The sequence below is a fragment of the Papio anubis genome, chromosome 13, assembly GCF_008728515.1.
Source record: "Papio anubis isolate 15944 chromosome 13, Panubis1.0, whole genome shotgun sequence".
NCBI lineage: Eukaryota > Metazoa > Chordata > Mammalia > Primates > Cercopithecidae > Papio > Papio anubis.
In genome coordinates, this window is record NC_044988.1 from 20721108 (window position 1) to 20738932 (window position 17825).

Genomic DNA, 17825 nt, shown 5'->3' on the forward strand with positions numbered 1-17825 from the left:
TAAGTTACCTCTTTTAGATGATCATTTGCAAGGATAACAAATCGCACAATGTGTTCATTAAACCTTGTTCTCCTCTTCTCACTTTCAACTTCCACTTCTAGGTGACAGCAAGGAAATATCAGAATTGGAAGAAGAAAAAGTAATTCCTACCAAAGAGCCTGAGCAGATAAAATCAGAGTACAAGGAAGGCAGATGTACAGAGAAGAATGAAGATCGTCATGTACTACACATGGATTACATACTTGTAAACCATGAAGAAAATTTACATTCAAAGCCAGAGGCCTGTGAAGAAAGAGAAAGCATCGCTGAATTAGAATTGTATGTAGGTTCCAAAGAAACAGGGCCGCAGGGAACTCAGTTAGCAAGGTTCCCAGACACATGTCAGCCTGCCTCCTTAAATGAAACAAAAGGTATCTCTGCAGAGAAAATGTCTTCTAAAGGCGATACGAGATCATCTTTTGAAAGCCCTGCACAAGACCAGAGTTGGATGTTCTTGGGCCATAGTGAGGTTGGTGATCTATCATCAGGGCCTGGGTGGTCTGGCAAGACTGTGGAGCCATTCTCTGAACTCAGCTTGGGCGAGGGTCCCCAGCTGCAGATTCTGCAAGAAATGAAGCCTCTAGAATCTTTAGCACTAGAGGAAGCCTCTGGTCCAGTCAGCCAATCACAGAAGAGTAAGAGCCGAGGCAGGGCTGACCCGGATGCAGTTATGTTGCAGGCTGTCACCCATGACAATGAATGGGAAATGCTTTCACCACAGCCTGCTCAGAAAACCATGATCCGTGACACGGAAATGGAGGAGGAGACAGAGTTCCTTGAGCTCGGAACCAGGAAACCAAGACCACATGGGTAAGCAGAAAGCTAGATTTATTTATTTTTGCCTGAAAAGCAATTTATTTAGAAACCTGGGAAATGGTTAGAGGTTATGGAATATGAAGAATACCTGGATGATAGCAGCTTTGCTTATATTGAATGCAAGGCACACCATCAGTAAAAGCAGCTACTAGATAACTATTACTATAATGATGATTTATGTACATTTTCAGTCAAAAAGCCCCTTCAATTTTCATTCAGAGTCTTATACCTACCCCCCAACTGCCACCCCACCTACTTGAATACCTACATGACTCTTAAACAGGCAGTTGGGAATACAAGGGAATGACACTAACGTTTAATCAGCACCTACTATGTGCGAGGCAGTTTGCATATATTACCTCATTTAATCCTAACATGCCAGTGCGGGGAATGGAAGGGATGGGGTTGAGTAGGGGGATTCAAGGCTCAGAAAGTTTCTATAACTTGCCTAGAATTAAGTAACCAGAGTGAACACTCTGGGATTCAAAGCTTGCCACCTCCAAAGCCTTAGCATACAGAAAAGTCATTTTCTGGTTTTATGTAAGCACCTAATTTATCACTGGAGACAGAGAGACTCCATAGGCTTCTCCAAATCTCAGTGTAAAACATTCATTCCCTAATTGGCAGATAAATTGGCAAACTGTCACCAAATCAGTGATTCAGTCATTCATTCACTCATTCATTCATTCATTCATTCACCATGTGGTTTTTGAGAGCTTGCTCTGTGCCATGGTCCGGGTAGCCAATGGGCATATATCAGGGAATAGGATGTCATCGCTGCCCTCAAGCTGCCAGTCTCTGCTGAAACTGTTTAGCATTCTTCATTTCTCTTCATTTGTGTTTATGAAGCCCTCCTGCTTCCAGGGACAAAAGAACAAATTGTGAAAAATAAGTAAAGGGGAAAGTCATGTTTCCTCCTTGAAATGTAACAGAGAAAAGTGTCGGCCAGGCACGGTGGCTCACACCTGTAATCCCAACACCTTGGAAGCCCAAGGTGAGTGGATCACTTGAGGTCAGGAGTTTGAGACCATCCTGGCCATCATGGTGAAACCCCGTCTCTACTAAAAATTCAAAAATTAGCCAGGAGTGGTGGCAGCACCTGTAATCCCAGTTACTTGGGAGGCTGAGACAGGAGAATCACTTGAACCTGGGAGGTGGAGGTTGCAGTGAGCCAAGATCGTGCCACTGCCCTCCAGCCTGAGCAACAGAGCCAGACTCTGTCTCAAAAAAAAAAAAAAAAAAAAAAGGGAGAAAAGATATCTTTTTTTTTCCTACTCAGCGTGGGAATATAAAGGACTATACATACCACGTACCCACAGTGAGTCAAAGAATCTGGATTCCAGCCTGGCTCTACCATGACTGATTATACATTTTAGGATTAATCCCAGGCTTAGGTTTTCTCATCCGTAAAATTAGTGAGTTAGGCTGAAAAATCTCAAGCCTTTGTGCAGTATTAAATTCTGGGAACTTAATTTGTGTGGAAACAGAATGTGTCCAGGAGAGCTTTGGCATTCACAAATTACATTTCTTGATGAAAGGAACAAGGACAATGGAAAGAATAGCTGGGGTATGTTGAGGGTTAGCAAAGTGCAGAAGGGGTTAAAAGCTCTACCATATTCCAGGGCAGCTTCATAAATCCAGACGTTGTCAGCTGGCCTAATCCTTCTTTCTTCCTGTCAAGCTATTTTCTTCCAGAGAGACCTCAGATCCGTTATCAGAAAGCGAGTAGCAGATGGATCCCAGCAGCCCTGCTGGCATTGTTATAGATTGAGCTCAGAACTCAGGCAGCCATGAGTTGGCTAAGCTATTGTTTGGCTTCTTGTCTGCATTTTGCACACGCCCCTGAGATCCAATAGATGACAGTCGGTGTTCAATTGTGCCACCAGTACCTTTTCTTTCAACACGATTTCTTTGCTCATCCCTTTCCGCTCAGCTTTCGTAGTACTGAAACTTTCCTCACAATGGGGATGGGGCAGATTTTCGCTCCGGCATGTGTATTATCTTTTGCATAAATAATTTACTCTGAATGTGTAAGTCTCCCTCTGTGCTAGATTTTTGGAGAAGAAAGAGTTGTCTAAAACAGTGGTTCTCTAAGTGGGGTCCTAAGAACGGCAGCATCAGTATCACCTGAGTGCTTGTTAGAAATGCAAACTATTGGCCCTGACTCAGACCTGCGGAATCAGAAACTCGGGGGGTGAGGCCCAGTCAGCTGAGCTTCAGCAGCTCCTGGTGCCCTCCAAAGCTTGAGAACCACTGGTTTAAAACATACTGTCAGTCATCTAGCAGTTTACAATTTCATTAAAAAGTTAGACATAAGTAAAAAGGTAGATAGCAGTGTAATATTTAAGTCAAGCTAGTCAAAGCCCAGTGTCAGTTTAAGTATAAAATAGGTACCAACTATGGGCATTTAGCCATAGACTGGGTGCTAAACACTCTGTGTGCACTGTTTCACTTTACAACGGCAATCTTGCGAGACAAGAGTTACACAAGTGAGGAAATAAGAGGAGAGACGTCTGTTTCGGGCACCTTTATGGAGCAGGCAGCAGGAATCGCTTATTCTCTGTCAGACACAAGAGACAGAGTGCCCAGGGCCCATGATACTTTAAGGAGCCCATGAGAATATTTTCTTTTATAATCAGAAGAAAAAATTAGTATACTTTCACGTGGATTACATTTTGTCTTTATACCAACAACGTTATAAAATAAACTTTTAAAAAATGTTTTAATGACAGAAGGGGCTTATGAGGGCAGAAGTGCCTAGGGCCCATGAAGTCGTACTGCAGCTCTGAGAGGTACATCTAAAACAGTCACTAAAGGAAAGGTCACACTTTGGGAAGGCGAAGAAGAGGGTAAGAAGCTAGCTGAGTGAACTGGGATGAGTACTATGAAGGAAGTCATGGAGACAGGAAGGTCATCACAGAAGCAAAACAACGAAATAGCTGTGGTTTCCCCAACAAAAACCTGGAAATATCTCTGATGCATAATCTGATCCTAGAACAGAAGATCCAAAATCAAGACCATTCTGCAAAACGGAAAATTAAGAAAAGTTCTTCTTAAATAGAGATAGGTTCATAGTATGTGCAATATGACTCACCAGCTGTAAATCAGCTTCTACCCTCCCCTCCTCAGCCTCAGCCTCTCTGAGCTCCCAAACTGTTTTGAGAGCTGCAAGCCACATTTTCAAAGTCTGAGAAAGCATGAGAAAAATGCCTTTTCTCCTCATATGCCACCTACTGACTCTTGTTAACAAAAGTTGTTACTAGGACTGAAAGATAGCCTCTCTCCCTTGAGATCTGCAGCACTGCTTCACGTTCCCTACGATCAGTCTTTTCAGAATCCTTTGCCAACACCTTGGTCATCCTCCAGCTGTAGACCTGTCCAGCAGGGGATCAAATACCAGTTCCCCAAGACAGTGACGGATGTGCCTGATCTTTCCTACGTAGTCACAAAGAATATTTGCAGGAGAATCTGTAGCACACAGACCTTTCTTAAAGGAAGAAACACTTAGCTGTTTATTTTAAAGAAAGCATGGTTGGAAGAATGATGTGTGAAGAAGGGGGGTAAGCTGGTTACATGTTAGAGTTTTTCAGAAAAACAGAACAAATAGGAGATATCCGTATTTATATCTCCATCTTGCTATCTAGCTACTGAGAGAATTTTAAGGAATTGGCTCGTGTGATTATGGGGGCTGGCAAGTCCGAAGTCTGTAGGGCAAGCTGGCAGCCTGGAAACTCAAGCAAGAGTCAGCACTGCAGTCGTGAATGTGAGTTCTGCAGGGCTGCAGGCTGGACACGCAGGCAGGTTTCTGGGCTGCAGTCTTCAGGAGAATTCCTTCTTCTTCAGAAAACGTCAGACTTTGCTATTAAGACCTTCATCTGATTGGATGAAGCCTCCTCACATTATGGAGGGTAATTTGCTTTACTCAAAGTCTGCTGACCTCAATGTTAATCACATCTAAAAAAATACTTTTACAACAACATCTAAACTGGTGTCTGACCAAATCACTAGGTACTATAGCCTAGCCAAGTCAAAACGTAAACAGTAACTCTCACAGGTTATAGCAAAAAATCTGATCTATATGTTAAACAAGGATTAAGTCATTAAAATTTTAAAAGTCACTATCTGAATTATATGAAAATGTGACAATCAATATGCAAATATATTGGCTTTCCATAGATATAAGCAAAGAAATAATATGCAAGGGAATAAAAGAAAATCATTTCCAAGAGGACTGAGAAAACGGATGATACTCAACTGATGAATCTTCGGGAGATGCAGGCAGCTGTGGGGGATGGAGGATGGGGAGGAGGGGAGGAGAAGAGAGGAAATCGTTGTCTCGTGTACTTTTGAAACAGTGTTTAGACATAACCTGACCCTCGTATTTATGGAGCTGTATCTTGTTTCCTAGCTCTGTGAGGTGAGGTATTCAGTATTCCCTGAAATAAAGACGACCTTCAGACACAGTGTGTTTGGTTCTATGGTGATCTGTCTGCATCCTTTCTTTTTAAATTTGTAATTTTTCACCTTTTTTCCCATCTGATAACACTATAGAAAAGAATTTATCTTTCTGCTTGTGAGTGACACCGTGAGATCTTTTTGTTTTTCGTGAAATCAGGCTTTTTCTGTCTATAACTTACAGTTGGGGAGTTAGTACATTGGGTCTTTTATCCACGTGAATGTTGAAAATCAGAAATAGATTTAAAAATCAGTTGACTCTTTCTCTCGCTGTTGGGTAACGGGAACTCTGAGAAGCATCAGGCCGACCAAGCGTACCCTACTTCTGAACATTTGCCGTTTCTCAGAGATGAGTTGATGCTCTCTGAACTCCAGTGCGCCCTTGCTTATTCACCGTTTTTGGGCTTTGCCCTGTACCAAACCTGGAAGAACAAACTTAGCACTGACTCTGTGCTCATTTATTTTTGTAATTATATTTGATCCGTTGGTGCTGTGTGTTGTTGAGTTGGTGGTGATAAGTATCATTAAAAGTCCTTTGCTGGGCGCAGTGGCTCATGCCTGTAATCTCAACACTTCAGGAGGCCAAGGCGGGTGGATCACCTGAGATCACGAATTTGAGACCACCCTAGCCAATACGGCAAAACCCCATCTCTACTAAAATACAAAAATTAGTTGGGCATGGTGGCACACCCCTGTAATCCCAGCTACTCGGGAGGCTGAGGCAGGAGAATCGCATGAACCCAGGAGGCGGAGGTTGCAGTGAGCCGAGATCACGCCACTTCACTCCAGCCTTGCTGAAAGACCAAAACTTTGTCTTTAAAAAAAAAAAAAAAGTCCTTTACATCTGCAATTTAATTCAGGACTTAGTCTCTTTCCTTCATTTCCTTCTTTTCTCTCTTGTTTTCTCTCTCTTTCATGCCCTCCACCCACTTCTACATTTCTGGCCAGCCCTACCCAGAGCAGACTTTCCATAGTAAGTGCTTGCAGACTGACAAATACATTATTTTCTTTAGTCCACCCAAATGACACTTGACATAGACAGGGCAAGTGTTCCTATCCTCATTTCCCAGCCAGATGAGCAAACTCACTTAACACATGAACTGCTTAATGTCATCCAGAAATGAGAAAGTGGTGAGGTTAGACCTAAATTTAAGTCTTCTCTGTCTAGCCCAGTGCTTGTCAATGAAACACAGCTGCTCAAACAAGCATTTCTTTTGAGCTGCTTCTATAGGTTGATATTTTCATTCCTATTCTCCCGTTGTCCCATTGAAAGGCACATAAAGTGCAATAGGAGATATTTTGAGACGGACTGAGCCAGAATCCATGCCTGACTCCTCAGACAGTCTTGTGACTTACTGGGCTTTTTTGATGCCTGAGTAAATATTTGCTCCCACAGTGGATCTGTGAGTGCTAGTGCTGTGTCAGTGGGCTGCTCCCCATCTGTGGTGTATGGGACCAACTGGAGTGGTTGGAGGCCAAAAGGAAGGGAAAGCATCAAAGCCCCTCAATGTTCATTTACGTTTTCCAAATATTTATACGTGTGGTATTTTGTGGTGAGGGATTTTACAGCCAGAGAGAGCCACGAGTGCCAAGATGAGGTGGTGCAACTCCGTTTCCCTGTGGGAGGAACGCCCACAAAGGAGTTCATTTGTGTTGTATTGGCTTCTAGTTTGAGGAAAAACCCAAGGTGCTTCTCTGGCTGGAACCTTGAAACATCACGACTAGTGGCATTGCTTACTTTAGGGGAAAAAAAAAATCTCTCTGAAAATTGCTGGTATTTGAGGAAGACGAGAAGCCATGACTTTCGAAAGCAGGGTGTATTTGTGTGTCAGGGGCACAGCAGGAAAGTGATGACACATTCAAATTAGGAAGATTTGAGAGATTTAATAAAGAGAGTATTTACGAAGATGGAGGCAAAGCGTGAGGAACTCACAAGGAATGGTGCAGTAGCCCAGGAATAGGAGCAGCATGGCTGTTATTCTTCCTAGACCCCAGGAGTGGGGAGACAGAGTGATGATCAGAACCCAGAAAGACAATTTTAGGTAGAAAGGGCCACCCTGAAAGGCATAGTGACCTAGTGTGAGGGACATGGCCAGCGGCAGACACTCCCACCTCTTCCCCCCCCCCGCCCCCGCCGTCATCTCTCACCAGGGGTCCTCATTGGTCAAAACCTAGTGGAGGCCCAGCGCCGTGCCTCCTGCCTGTAATCCCAGCACTTTGGGAGGCCGAGGCAGGCAGATTACTTGAGGTCAGGAGTTAGAGACCAGCCTGGCCAACATGGAGAAACCCCATCTCTACTAAAAATAGAAAAATTAGCTGGGCGTGGTGGCGGGCACCTGTAGTCCCAGCTACTCGGGTGACTGAGGCATGAGAATGACTTGAACCTGGGTGGTGGAGGTTGCAGTGAGCCAAGATCATGTCATTGCACTCCACCCTGGGTAACAAAACAAACAAAGAAAAAACTCAGTGGAAGTCGGAGGGTAAGGTAGGCTTGGGGCAGAAAGCAAGATGGAGAAAGTGGGAGAGTGGAGCTGACGAAGCAAACAGAAGCTGTTCAGCACAGCCAGCCTCGTTGGAGAGTGGTGGACCTCAGCCTTTGAAAACTGTCCTGAGATGTTCATGCGCATGATTAGTTAACTGTTTCTCCAGCACATTGGAGGATCGATTTCCAAGATCTATGTGAGAGTTCTTTAGGAACAAAGGCTATCAAAAAGTCAGCGCAGGATTGGGTAACCCTTTGTAGAAGTCCAAGCTGCCGGTTCTGAACCAGCAGGGAATACTTGCTGACGTCGGAGACATTTTGGTTGTCACAACTGGGGTGGGTGTTCCAGTCATCTAATGGGCAGAGGCCAGGGATGCTGTTACATATCCTACAGTGCACAGGAGTGCCCCCCGCCACACAGGGTTATCCAGCCCCAAATGTCAATACTGCCAGTGGGAGAACTCTGCTCCCTCTCTCTGCCTTATTTTATTGCTACCACTATTTTTCCATCTGAAAAGATCTTATATTTACTTCTTTATTTAATTGATTCTGTTGCATCTGTCTCCACCTATGAGAATATAACCTCCAAGAAAGCAGAAGTTTGGTTTGTCTTGTTCATCATGGTACCCCTGTTGCTTAGAATAGCACCTGCCACATGTTAGACACCCCATAAATATACCTGATTGAATGAACAGAAAAGAAAGGGAAGTTTGCTCAACGTAATTTGCTTTAAATGACACTGTGATAATTTCCGGCGTTTGTTGCTTCTTTTCCCAAGGGAGATGTGCTAGTTTTAGTTTGGAAGGAATATGCATCTGTCTTTTCTCAAGTTACCAAATCCATCTTTTTCTGTCTTTTGTAATTTGAGGCAATAGTTACCCATTTTCAGTGTTCCCATGCTTTCCTTGTTCATTACAGTTCCTTCAAGATTCTTTCAGCCTTTCAGTTTTCTTAGCGTTTTGTTATTCACTTCACTCATCCTCATGGGGAGAAAATAGGTGTGTCTGTTCAATTTTTCTTCTTGGTCATCTGTTGCCTATACCATGGGTATTATAATCTCTTCACCTTGAAATAACTTTTCCTGGCTGGGCAAAGTGGCTCATGCCTGTAATCCCAGCACTTTGCAAGGCTGAGTTGGGCAGATCACCTGAGATCAGGAGTTCGAGACCAGCCTGACCAACATGGTGAAATCCCATCTCTACTAAAAATACAAAAAATAGCCAGCCGTGGTGGCACACACCTGTAATCCCAGCTACTCGGGAGGCTGAGGCAGGAGAATCACTTGAACCTGGGAGGCAGAGGTTGCAGTGAGCCGAGATTGTGCCACTGCACTTCAGCCTGGGTGAATGAGCGAGACCATCTCAAGTAATAATAATCATCATAATAATAACATTTTTATTAGAGAGGAACATTGTTTTATTTAATTAGTCATCTGTTATACCATCAACTCAAGCAGCTGTCGACAATATGTAATTTTCAAAGACTTTTATTTTTATTTTTTAAACTTCCATTTATTCAATAATAATTTTAAAGTATTAATTAGGCTCTCAGAGGATAACTAAAACTCCACTGGAGAATTTGACATCTATTCGCCCTTTTCTTCAGCATAATAGAATGCTATTTACTGCAATTAAGCTGTAATTCTTATTTAAAAAAAAATTTTAACTGCCTTTGTATAATGAATAAAATAATACATTTCCTCAAATACCCAGCGTACTCGGAGTTAGGGCTGTTTTGCTCTGGCACAATCTGCGAGAACATCTTGCAAGACAAAAGGGAGTATTATTGGTGGTAACCCACGCCTCACATTTCCATTTGATGAAGTATTACTTAAAATGTTTTTAAGGTATCTGTGATTGGCCTGATGACAATAACTTAATCACCATTCCTAGCCAACTGCTGACTTCCAAAACAGATATTATTATTATTATTTTTTTTAATTTAATTATTATTATTATATTGTAAGTTGTAGGGTACATGTGCATAACATGCAGGTTTGTTACATATGTATACTTGTGCCCTGTTGGTGTGCTGCACCCATCAACTCGTCATTTACATCAGGTATAACTCCCAATGCAATCCCTCCCCCATCCCCCCTCCCCATGATAGGCCCCGGTGTGTGATGTTCCCCTTCCCGAGTCCAAGTGATCTCATTGCAAAACAGATATTATTATTTAAAACAGAATTAGGCTAGATGTGGTGACTAACACCTGTAATCCCAGCGTTTTGGGAGGCCAAGGTGAGAGGATCACCTGAGGCCAGGAGCTTGAAACTAGACTGGTCAATATGGTGAAACCCTGTCTCTACTAAAAATACAAAAAATAGCCGGGCAAGGTGACACATGCCTGTAATCCCAGCTACTCAGAAAGCTGAGGCTGGAGAATCATTTGAATGTGGGAGGTGGAGATTGCAGTGAGCCGAGATCACACCACTGCACTCCAGCCTGGGTGAGCCTGGGCGACAGAGCTAGGCTCCGTCTCAAAACAAAGCAAAACAAAACAAAACAAATAAAACAGAATTGGTTACAGTGTTTGTTCTGTAGCCTTCAGCTGCTGCCTTTCCCAAATAGGGAAGGAAGCCCCTTCTAATGAGCCAGCACTTCATAAAGACAAGATCCCCATTTTTAGCCTTCGCCCTGGGCAGAAATTCCCAAGATATGCCCAGCTCCAAAGTTACTTTTTCTCCCCTAATGATTTGAGAAATTCACCCATGATTTTGCTGAACTTCTGCCAGCCAGTGACCCTGCAAAGTGATACCTTCCTGTGGGCCCCACCTCCGTCTCCTCCATAGCTGAAAGATATATGGCATGTGAGATATTATTTCATAACTATTCATAATTATGAAGAATTTGGTTGACTTTTAGTTTAAAGATATAAAATTTGCACCTTCCTCTTCTACTCCCTTCTTTACATAAAAATAGGAGCTAAGACTGGGTGCAGTGGCTCACCCCTGTAATCCAACACTTTGGGAGGCCAAGGAAGGTGGATCACCTGAGGTCAGGAGTTCGAGACCATCCTGGCCAACATGGTGAAACTCCATCTCCACTAAAAATACAAAAATTAGCTGGGCATGGTGGCGGGTGCCTGTAGTTCCAGCTACTTGGGAGCCTGAAGCAGGAGAATTGATTAAACCTGGGAGGCATAGGTTACAGTGAGCTGAGATCACGCCATTGTACTCCAGCCTGGGTGACAGAGCGAGACTCCGTTTCAAAAAAAAAAAAAAAAAAAGAGTAAGAATAGGAGCTAACATCTCTCCACCCCACCTCCCATCAAAAAAAGAAAAAGATTATATAACATTGGATTTCTAGTTATTTCCCAAATTAACATTTTGCTAGAAGTCTTTGGTTTATCTGATAATATATATTTTTGAACATCATACAAATAAACACATGCCTTTGTATTTTGTAAACATTTCATTAATACTTTATTTGCCTTAACTGTGTCGATATATCTGCTGGCATTTTTAGAATTAATAATGGTAGTAGCTAACATGTACTGTGAGGTTATTTTAACCCAGACTCTCTACATAGGTTATTTTACCTTTCTTCGGGGGTCGGGGGAGAGAGTCTCGCTCTGTCACCTAGGCTGGAGTGTGGAGTGCAGTGACACGATTTCCGTTCACTGCAACCTCCACTCCTGGGTTCAAGATTCTCCTGCCTCAGCCTTCTGAGTAGCTGAGACTACAGGCACATGCCACTATGCCCGGCTATCTTACCATTTTTAAGGAACATTATGATTACTGTCCATTCTGTGAATGAGCAGTCTTAAGGCTCCATGAGGTTTAGTAATGTCCACACTTGCTAATAAGTGGTGGAAATCAGATTTGAACTCGGCCTTGTGACTACAGGGTCCACAGGTTTACCTACACACCCCTTTGTCTCCCAGTCGCTGAAGTTGTACTGATCTTAGACAAGCATCCTAACTTTCTCTAGGACCTTCAGCTGGACTTCCTTATGAATCCTGCTGTTTCCACAGTTCATTTTATTATTATTTTAGCCATCGTTCATTCAATGAAAATAATTACATTGCTGTCATATAGGGATGTGCTGTGAAACTACAGAATTTTTTTTTTGAGAAGTTTCAGGAAAACTAAATTCCTTACAACTTGTGCTTTGAGCCCATTCACATCCAGTCTCACTCAGGAGCAGGAGTAGCAGCAGTTTTCCTCCACTGACATACAAATTAAAGGGCATTTTTGACTCCACAGCGTGGGAGAAAGGGTATCATATGTTTCCAAATGAAACCAGCACAGCCCCAGCTCTGTCCCCTAGCCAGAGCGGCTGCACGGGGAGATCTGGGAGGCAGGTGATCATCCTTATTTAGATGTGCCAGAGATCATGTGACCAGAAAATGGAGGCGAATCTGTATTTCCAGTTAACTGCTCAGAAGAGAGATGCTGAAGAGCTGTAGCCGTGCATGCTTCTCACCCTCCTGTTAGAAAGCCTTCTCTCATCCTCAGAAGGTAGGTGGGTCCTGGTGCAGCTTTTAGGATATCGGTACAGGAAGGACAGAATGAGATGAGGAGTGTTGTTCTCAAAGACTAATCGCTTGCTGCTGGGAAGTTGGCGGCGGGGAGAGGGGAGGGGGATGAGAGGATGCCGAATTCTGCCCAGCCCCTTGCAACTGACAGCTGCCAGCTGCATTTTATTCCGTATCCACTCACCCTGGAAAGGCTGTGGTCTTTATGCTATCCCCGCCCCTTTCTTGGCGATCAGGTAATCAGGAAACAGACTTTGCACAGGTTTAATCATTTTGTTTTCTTTTATATCTATGATGAAAATGAGAGAAAAATAAAAGGAAGTAACAGATTTGGAACTGTTTGAGACTATTGCCTAATGAGAAATAAAATGTCTATTTGGATTATTTGACAAGCAGGACAGCCCTAGTAGAGAGGCATTTTTTTTTTATGTTATTCCTAATTGCTATTGAAACTAGCGCATCTGTTTTTCTAAATAATCTTGTAACCTTTACGTCTTACCTGAGTTTTAAGATGCAGAAATAGGTCATCTTCAAACATGGGCTTATGTTGTTCCCTTTGTCTTTTCAAAATCAAGAAAGAGTACTCTACTGAAAGGATATCAGTATTTCACTGAGAGACTAAGTTATGCGAGGAAGTAAAAAAATTACCACCTGGTCAATTTCAACCAGGAATACACAGGTTATTAAATTTCTGTGTGGTAACTAGAAAACAAAGCTAGACTCTCACCTAGCAGAAGTGATTTAAAGTGTGACTCTGCCTGAGATCAGGGTACTGGCCATGTGGATGAAAGGGAAAGGGGGCATAATCTCCATCCACTGTCCCCTCTTTGATGTGAACTGTTGACATGGTTTGATCTTATGTAAGCTGCTATGTGAGTGCAGCTTCCGGGACCACTTCTAGCCAGATGGCTGCCCTGTGCCCCTCCTGTAGAGAAAATGGGAGTGGCTCCTGCGTGCATCTATTCCAAAATCTTCATCTGATGAAAGTTTTCTTAGAATCATAACTGATAATATGCATGGAATGTAAAATCTGGAATAATTAGATTACGATGCCTGGCAATCAAAAAAATGACCCATGGAATTTCTCTTAATTGCTAAGAGAAACTTCTTATCTGGGAGGTAAAACAAAACAAAACAGCTTTTATGGAAATGTCTCTCTGGGCAAATTAGACATTTTTAGGGTACTGAAAGCTCAGCACTCTAAAGTGGTTTGGACCTTGTTCCCCAACTCAGAAGAACAAGATGAGGTTACTGTCATTGGAAATCAGCAGCACGTAAATATCCCTGTGAGATTTAGCTTTGTAAGCCAAGTTACCCTTTATGTCCTAAATAAGGTTTAATGCCTCATAGATGCTTGAGGATGGTGAGCCAATTCTCCTTCCTATTAACAAGAAGTCAAATTAACTTTTTTCCAATGGTTAGTGCTCTGTTTGGTACATCCCAGTGAACTTCTATTTACATTCCGTTTGGTTTCTCAATCTTGAGTGGCTTTGTACTCCTGGGAAGATTTATCTCTTCAATAAGAGATCACAGTACTTTCTTGATTTTTTAACTTCACACTTTCCAGCTCTACAGAAGACAAGGTGTAGGGTTTGCACATAGGTTTGGGTACTCGATATAGGTTACAGTGCAAAAGCTTAGGTTTATCTACGGGAAATAAAAGCTGATTTTTTTCCTAGTTAACTAGTCTGGAATTGCTTGCCTTGTGTTTGCTGTATCAAGATTTTGCAGGCAGAGGCTTTACATGAACCAAGTTCCTGCCCGAGTAGTATTTGTATTTGGGATGGTTTCTCAATTCTTTACCAATCCAAGTTAAGGGTAATTGGTAGTTGAGGGAAGGAAGAAGGGGTGAGAAGGGGCAGAAGGAAAAGTAGAGGACAGATTCTGTCCCCTGGTATCTTGTCTGCCAGGTAGACAAAGAACATGGCTCCTTCTGGATTAATACTGGCAGGAATCGTGAGGGGCTTGTGGAGAGGTACATCACTATGTTGCTCAGGCTAGTCTGAAACTGCTGGCCCCATAGGAGGGGTATTGGAGAAGAAGCAGGAGTAGATGCCCTTCATCTGAACACTCTTTTCCTTAGAGAGCTGTTGCCAAAGTTGGCTCTGTCTTGTTCTGATACCTGCCTATTTGCCTGTTACTTTGATAGTTGTTTGATTCCTTATCTTGTTCTTGAATCCTAAAGTTCAACTGCTAAAGTAATAGAAGCTGAACTAAATTTTAGAATTCATTTGGATTCACTTCTTGAATTTACAGGCAGAAAATGAGTTCTAGTTAGAGTGAGTGATTGTCTTAAGATCACCCAGTCAGTGTCTACGCTGGGATCAGAATTCAGGGGTCTTAGCTCTGGACCTTGTGCTACTTCCTGTCAGCTCAGGGCCTTTGAGGAAAAAAAAAAAACTTGATGCGGTGTCTCATGGCTGTAATCCCAGCACTTTGGGGGGCTGAGGCAGGAAGATCACTTTGAGACCAGCCTGAGCAACATAGTGAGACCCTGTCTCTACAGAAAATTTAAATATTAGCTGAATGTGGTGGCATGCACCTGTAGTTCCAGCTGCTTGGGAGACTGAGGCAGGAGGATGCCTTGAGCCCAGGAGATTAAGGCTGCAGTGAGCTATGATCACGCCATTGCACTCCAGCCTGGGTGACAGAGCAAGAATCTGTCTCAAAAGAGAAAAGAAATCTAGTCCATGCATTAGCATTTTTTCATGGCTTAAAAAAAAAAAAACCCTACCACTCTTCTATTTTTAGGATAAGGTGGCATTTCCTAATTCATCTACAACCCTTAGACTCGTATGCATTTGGGGAAAATGAAATATCTCTACTGTCAGAACGTGAGTGTTTATTATTAACAGGATGCTATCCCTAAGAACTGCATATGATACAAACTAAGGTGCAGTCTCCTCACTCTAGTGTGGGGAGGAGAGAGTAAAACAAATGGCCGTGAAGGACAGGATGAAATCAATTCCATAAGAAATTATACAACGGTGGGGCTCTGGGTGCTTAAAGGTGAGAAAGTGTTGCTTCATTTTCTTTGTTGTAGAGTGCCTAGTACAGGATTCATGCCTGAGGAAGATTCAATAGGTTGGGAGAAGGAATATTTCAGTGGAGGGAATATAATAAACCCAGCTATGGAGTCAGGAGAGGTATCAGTTGGAGTTGGGAGACTTAAGAGAATCTCATTTTGCCTGAAGGGTAGAGCAGTTGGAGAGGCTAAGAATGGATTATTCTAAGTGGTTAAGAGCCCCCAAGGCTGCAACAAGGAAGTCTGTATTCAATGGTTTTTGTTGGCAATGGAAAGCTGATGTTTCTTGAGCTGGGTATGGTGATTGCAATAGACTGGCAATGATGCAAGAGACATGGGAGGGCAGATGGGAAGTGGCAATCCACCGGAGACATAATCAAGGCTGGAACTGTTCCTGGGATGGAAAGAAGGGAGGTAGTTTCAGAACTGCAGACACAGAAGAAAGCTAGAGGGCATGAAAATTGAGGAAGATGAGAACCTACTGGGGAGGTGCCCGCAGAAGAATTGGCAAGCCCTGTGAAAGGTCATCATTTCATTCTTTGTGTCTGAGAACCTGCAGCCTTGGTGAGTTACTTGATATAAGTTCATATAAGCAAGGCAAAGAAAGCACAAAACTCTCTCCTCAGTGGAACAAGACAGAGCCTACTTGGGCAGCAACACTAGCTGCAAGTGAAAAACCACATCTGATTCATCAGCCTTAGGTCATGGTTCTGGTGCTGGACAGTGGTCTCTATGACTACACTTTCTTTGTTGCCAAGAAGGCAGGTCTGCAGATCTCTGTACCTATTGGGATGGGATGTGAAGAGGATTGGTGGTGTTTTCCTCTGGTCAGGCTCTTACCTCCTGGGCAGTGGCTATAGAAGGAGAACACCCAGTTTCAGGGCAGGGGTGAGGCCAAATGCTGTCTGTGACAAGCTGCAAGGAGATTCTGACTCATAGGTTGCAAGAACAGAATGAGTCTTGATTGTAGGCTTAGGAACTGAGGAGAAAGTGGGAAGAAAAAGAACAGGAGAGCTCAGATATAATCTATCCTCATTGCCTCCCTGGCTTACCAACAGGCCAGATACCACCTTTTATTGGAGGCTTCTAGATTGCTCTACTCTACCCCTGCATCTGGAGGAGCTGCTGCTGCCTCTGAAATTCGTGTAGGACTCTCATGGCTTTTAGCCCCTCCTGTGCTGTTTTGTGTGAACCTGTATGTGTCTTTTCCTCTTTATCCTCCTAGATTTTAAATTCTCTGAGAGCAGAATGTGTCTGTGATCCATTCTTTTTGTAATACAGCCTCCCCGCACGCTAGCACTTTCCATATGACTCTAGGACTCAAATGTTTGTTGAACTCCTACCGGAATGAATAGCCTGAGAAACAAACAGTATCAGAAAGAAGCCACAACTGTCAAAGCGTGTGGCAATCTGCTTTGGAAACCCTAGGCAGATGACCAGAAGAATCTTGATATGGTTTTACCTGGAGAGAGAGAGCATTCAATATCCCTTCCAATCCAAAAACTGAACACCAAACCCATGCTTTCAGTATTGCCTGGAAAAGCAGGATTTAGTGCTGCCCAAACCCAAGATGAAAGTCCCATTCATAAAGCCACCATTGCCCACCGATGTTGTCCCTTAACAATTATATTCTTCTACTTCCAGTTCCCAGAAATATCCAGGAAAGGTTGATGAAATTGGATGTTCTAAAAATAGTTCTTCCTAAAATAAAATAGGAGTGAAACCAACATAGTGTGATCCCAAGAGAGCAGCTGAGCATGAGGTAGGTAAGGAGGACAGGTAAAATGGAGATGAAAGGAGAGCTTTATTTTATCTATAGAAAGGTTGGTAGTGATCATTGAAGGAAAGCAAGTATGGGATGGAGTTGAGCCTCATTCCTGGGCTGGTCATGGGGAAGTTTTCCTTGTACGTTAGACTAAGTTCAGATGTAATCAAGGCTCATGGCTGGGCCGGATGCAGTGGCTCATGCCTGTAGTCCTGATACTTTGGGAGGCTGAGGTGGGAGGATCACTTGAGGCCAGGAGTTTGAGCCCAGGCTGGGCCATACAGTGAGACCCCATCTCTATGAAAAAATTGCAGAAAATGCCTTAGCCAGTTGTGGTGGCACACACCTGTGGTCCCAGTTACTCAGGAGGCCAAGATGGGAGGATCTCTTGAGGCCAGGAGTTTGAGACCAGCCTAGGCAACATAGTGAGACACCGTCTCCTACAAAAAAAAAAAAATTATTTAAACTTAGCTGGGTGTGGTGGCACACACCTGTGGTCCCATCTACTCTGGAGCCAAAGCGGGAGGATCTCTTGAGGCCAGAAGTTCAAGACCAGCCTGGGCAACACAGTGAGACCCTGACTCTATCAAAAAATTTTTTAAACAGCCAGGCATAGTCATGGATGCCTGTGGTTCCAACTACTTGGAGACTGTGGTGGGAGGATCACTTGAGCCTGGGAATTCAAGGCTGCAGTGAGCCGTGTTCATGCCACTGCGCTCCTGCCTGGGTGACAGAGCGAGACCCTGTCTCAAAAAAATAAAAATT

At 43.3% G+C, this 17825-nt stretch overlaps 1 protein-coding gene across 16 annotated transcripts in view; it reads left to right on the top strand.

Moving 5' to 3' along the window:
- The window catches only part of PRUNE2 (prune homolog 2 with BCH domain), a 293156-nt gene that overhangs the window by 206079 nt on the left and 69252 nt on the right, over positions 1 to 17825 (top strand). For all 16 annotated transcript variants that reach the window (XM_009188956.3, XM_009188962.3, XM_009188968.3 and 13 more), the window contains exon 9: positions 102 to 849. In XM_009188956.3, coding sequence (XP_009187220.3) covers positions 102 to 849 — 748 coding nt within the window. The remainder of the gene's footprint in view (positions 1 to 101; positions 850 to 17825) is intronic.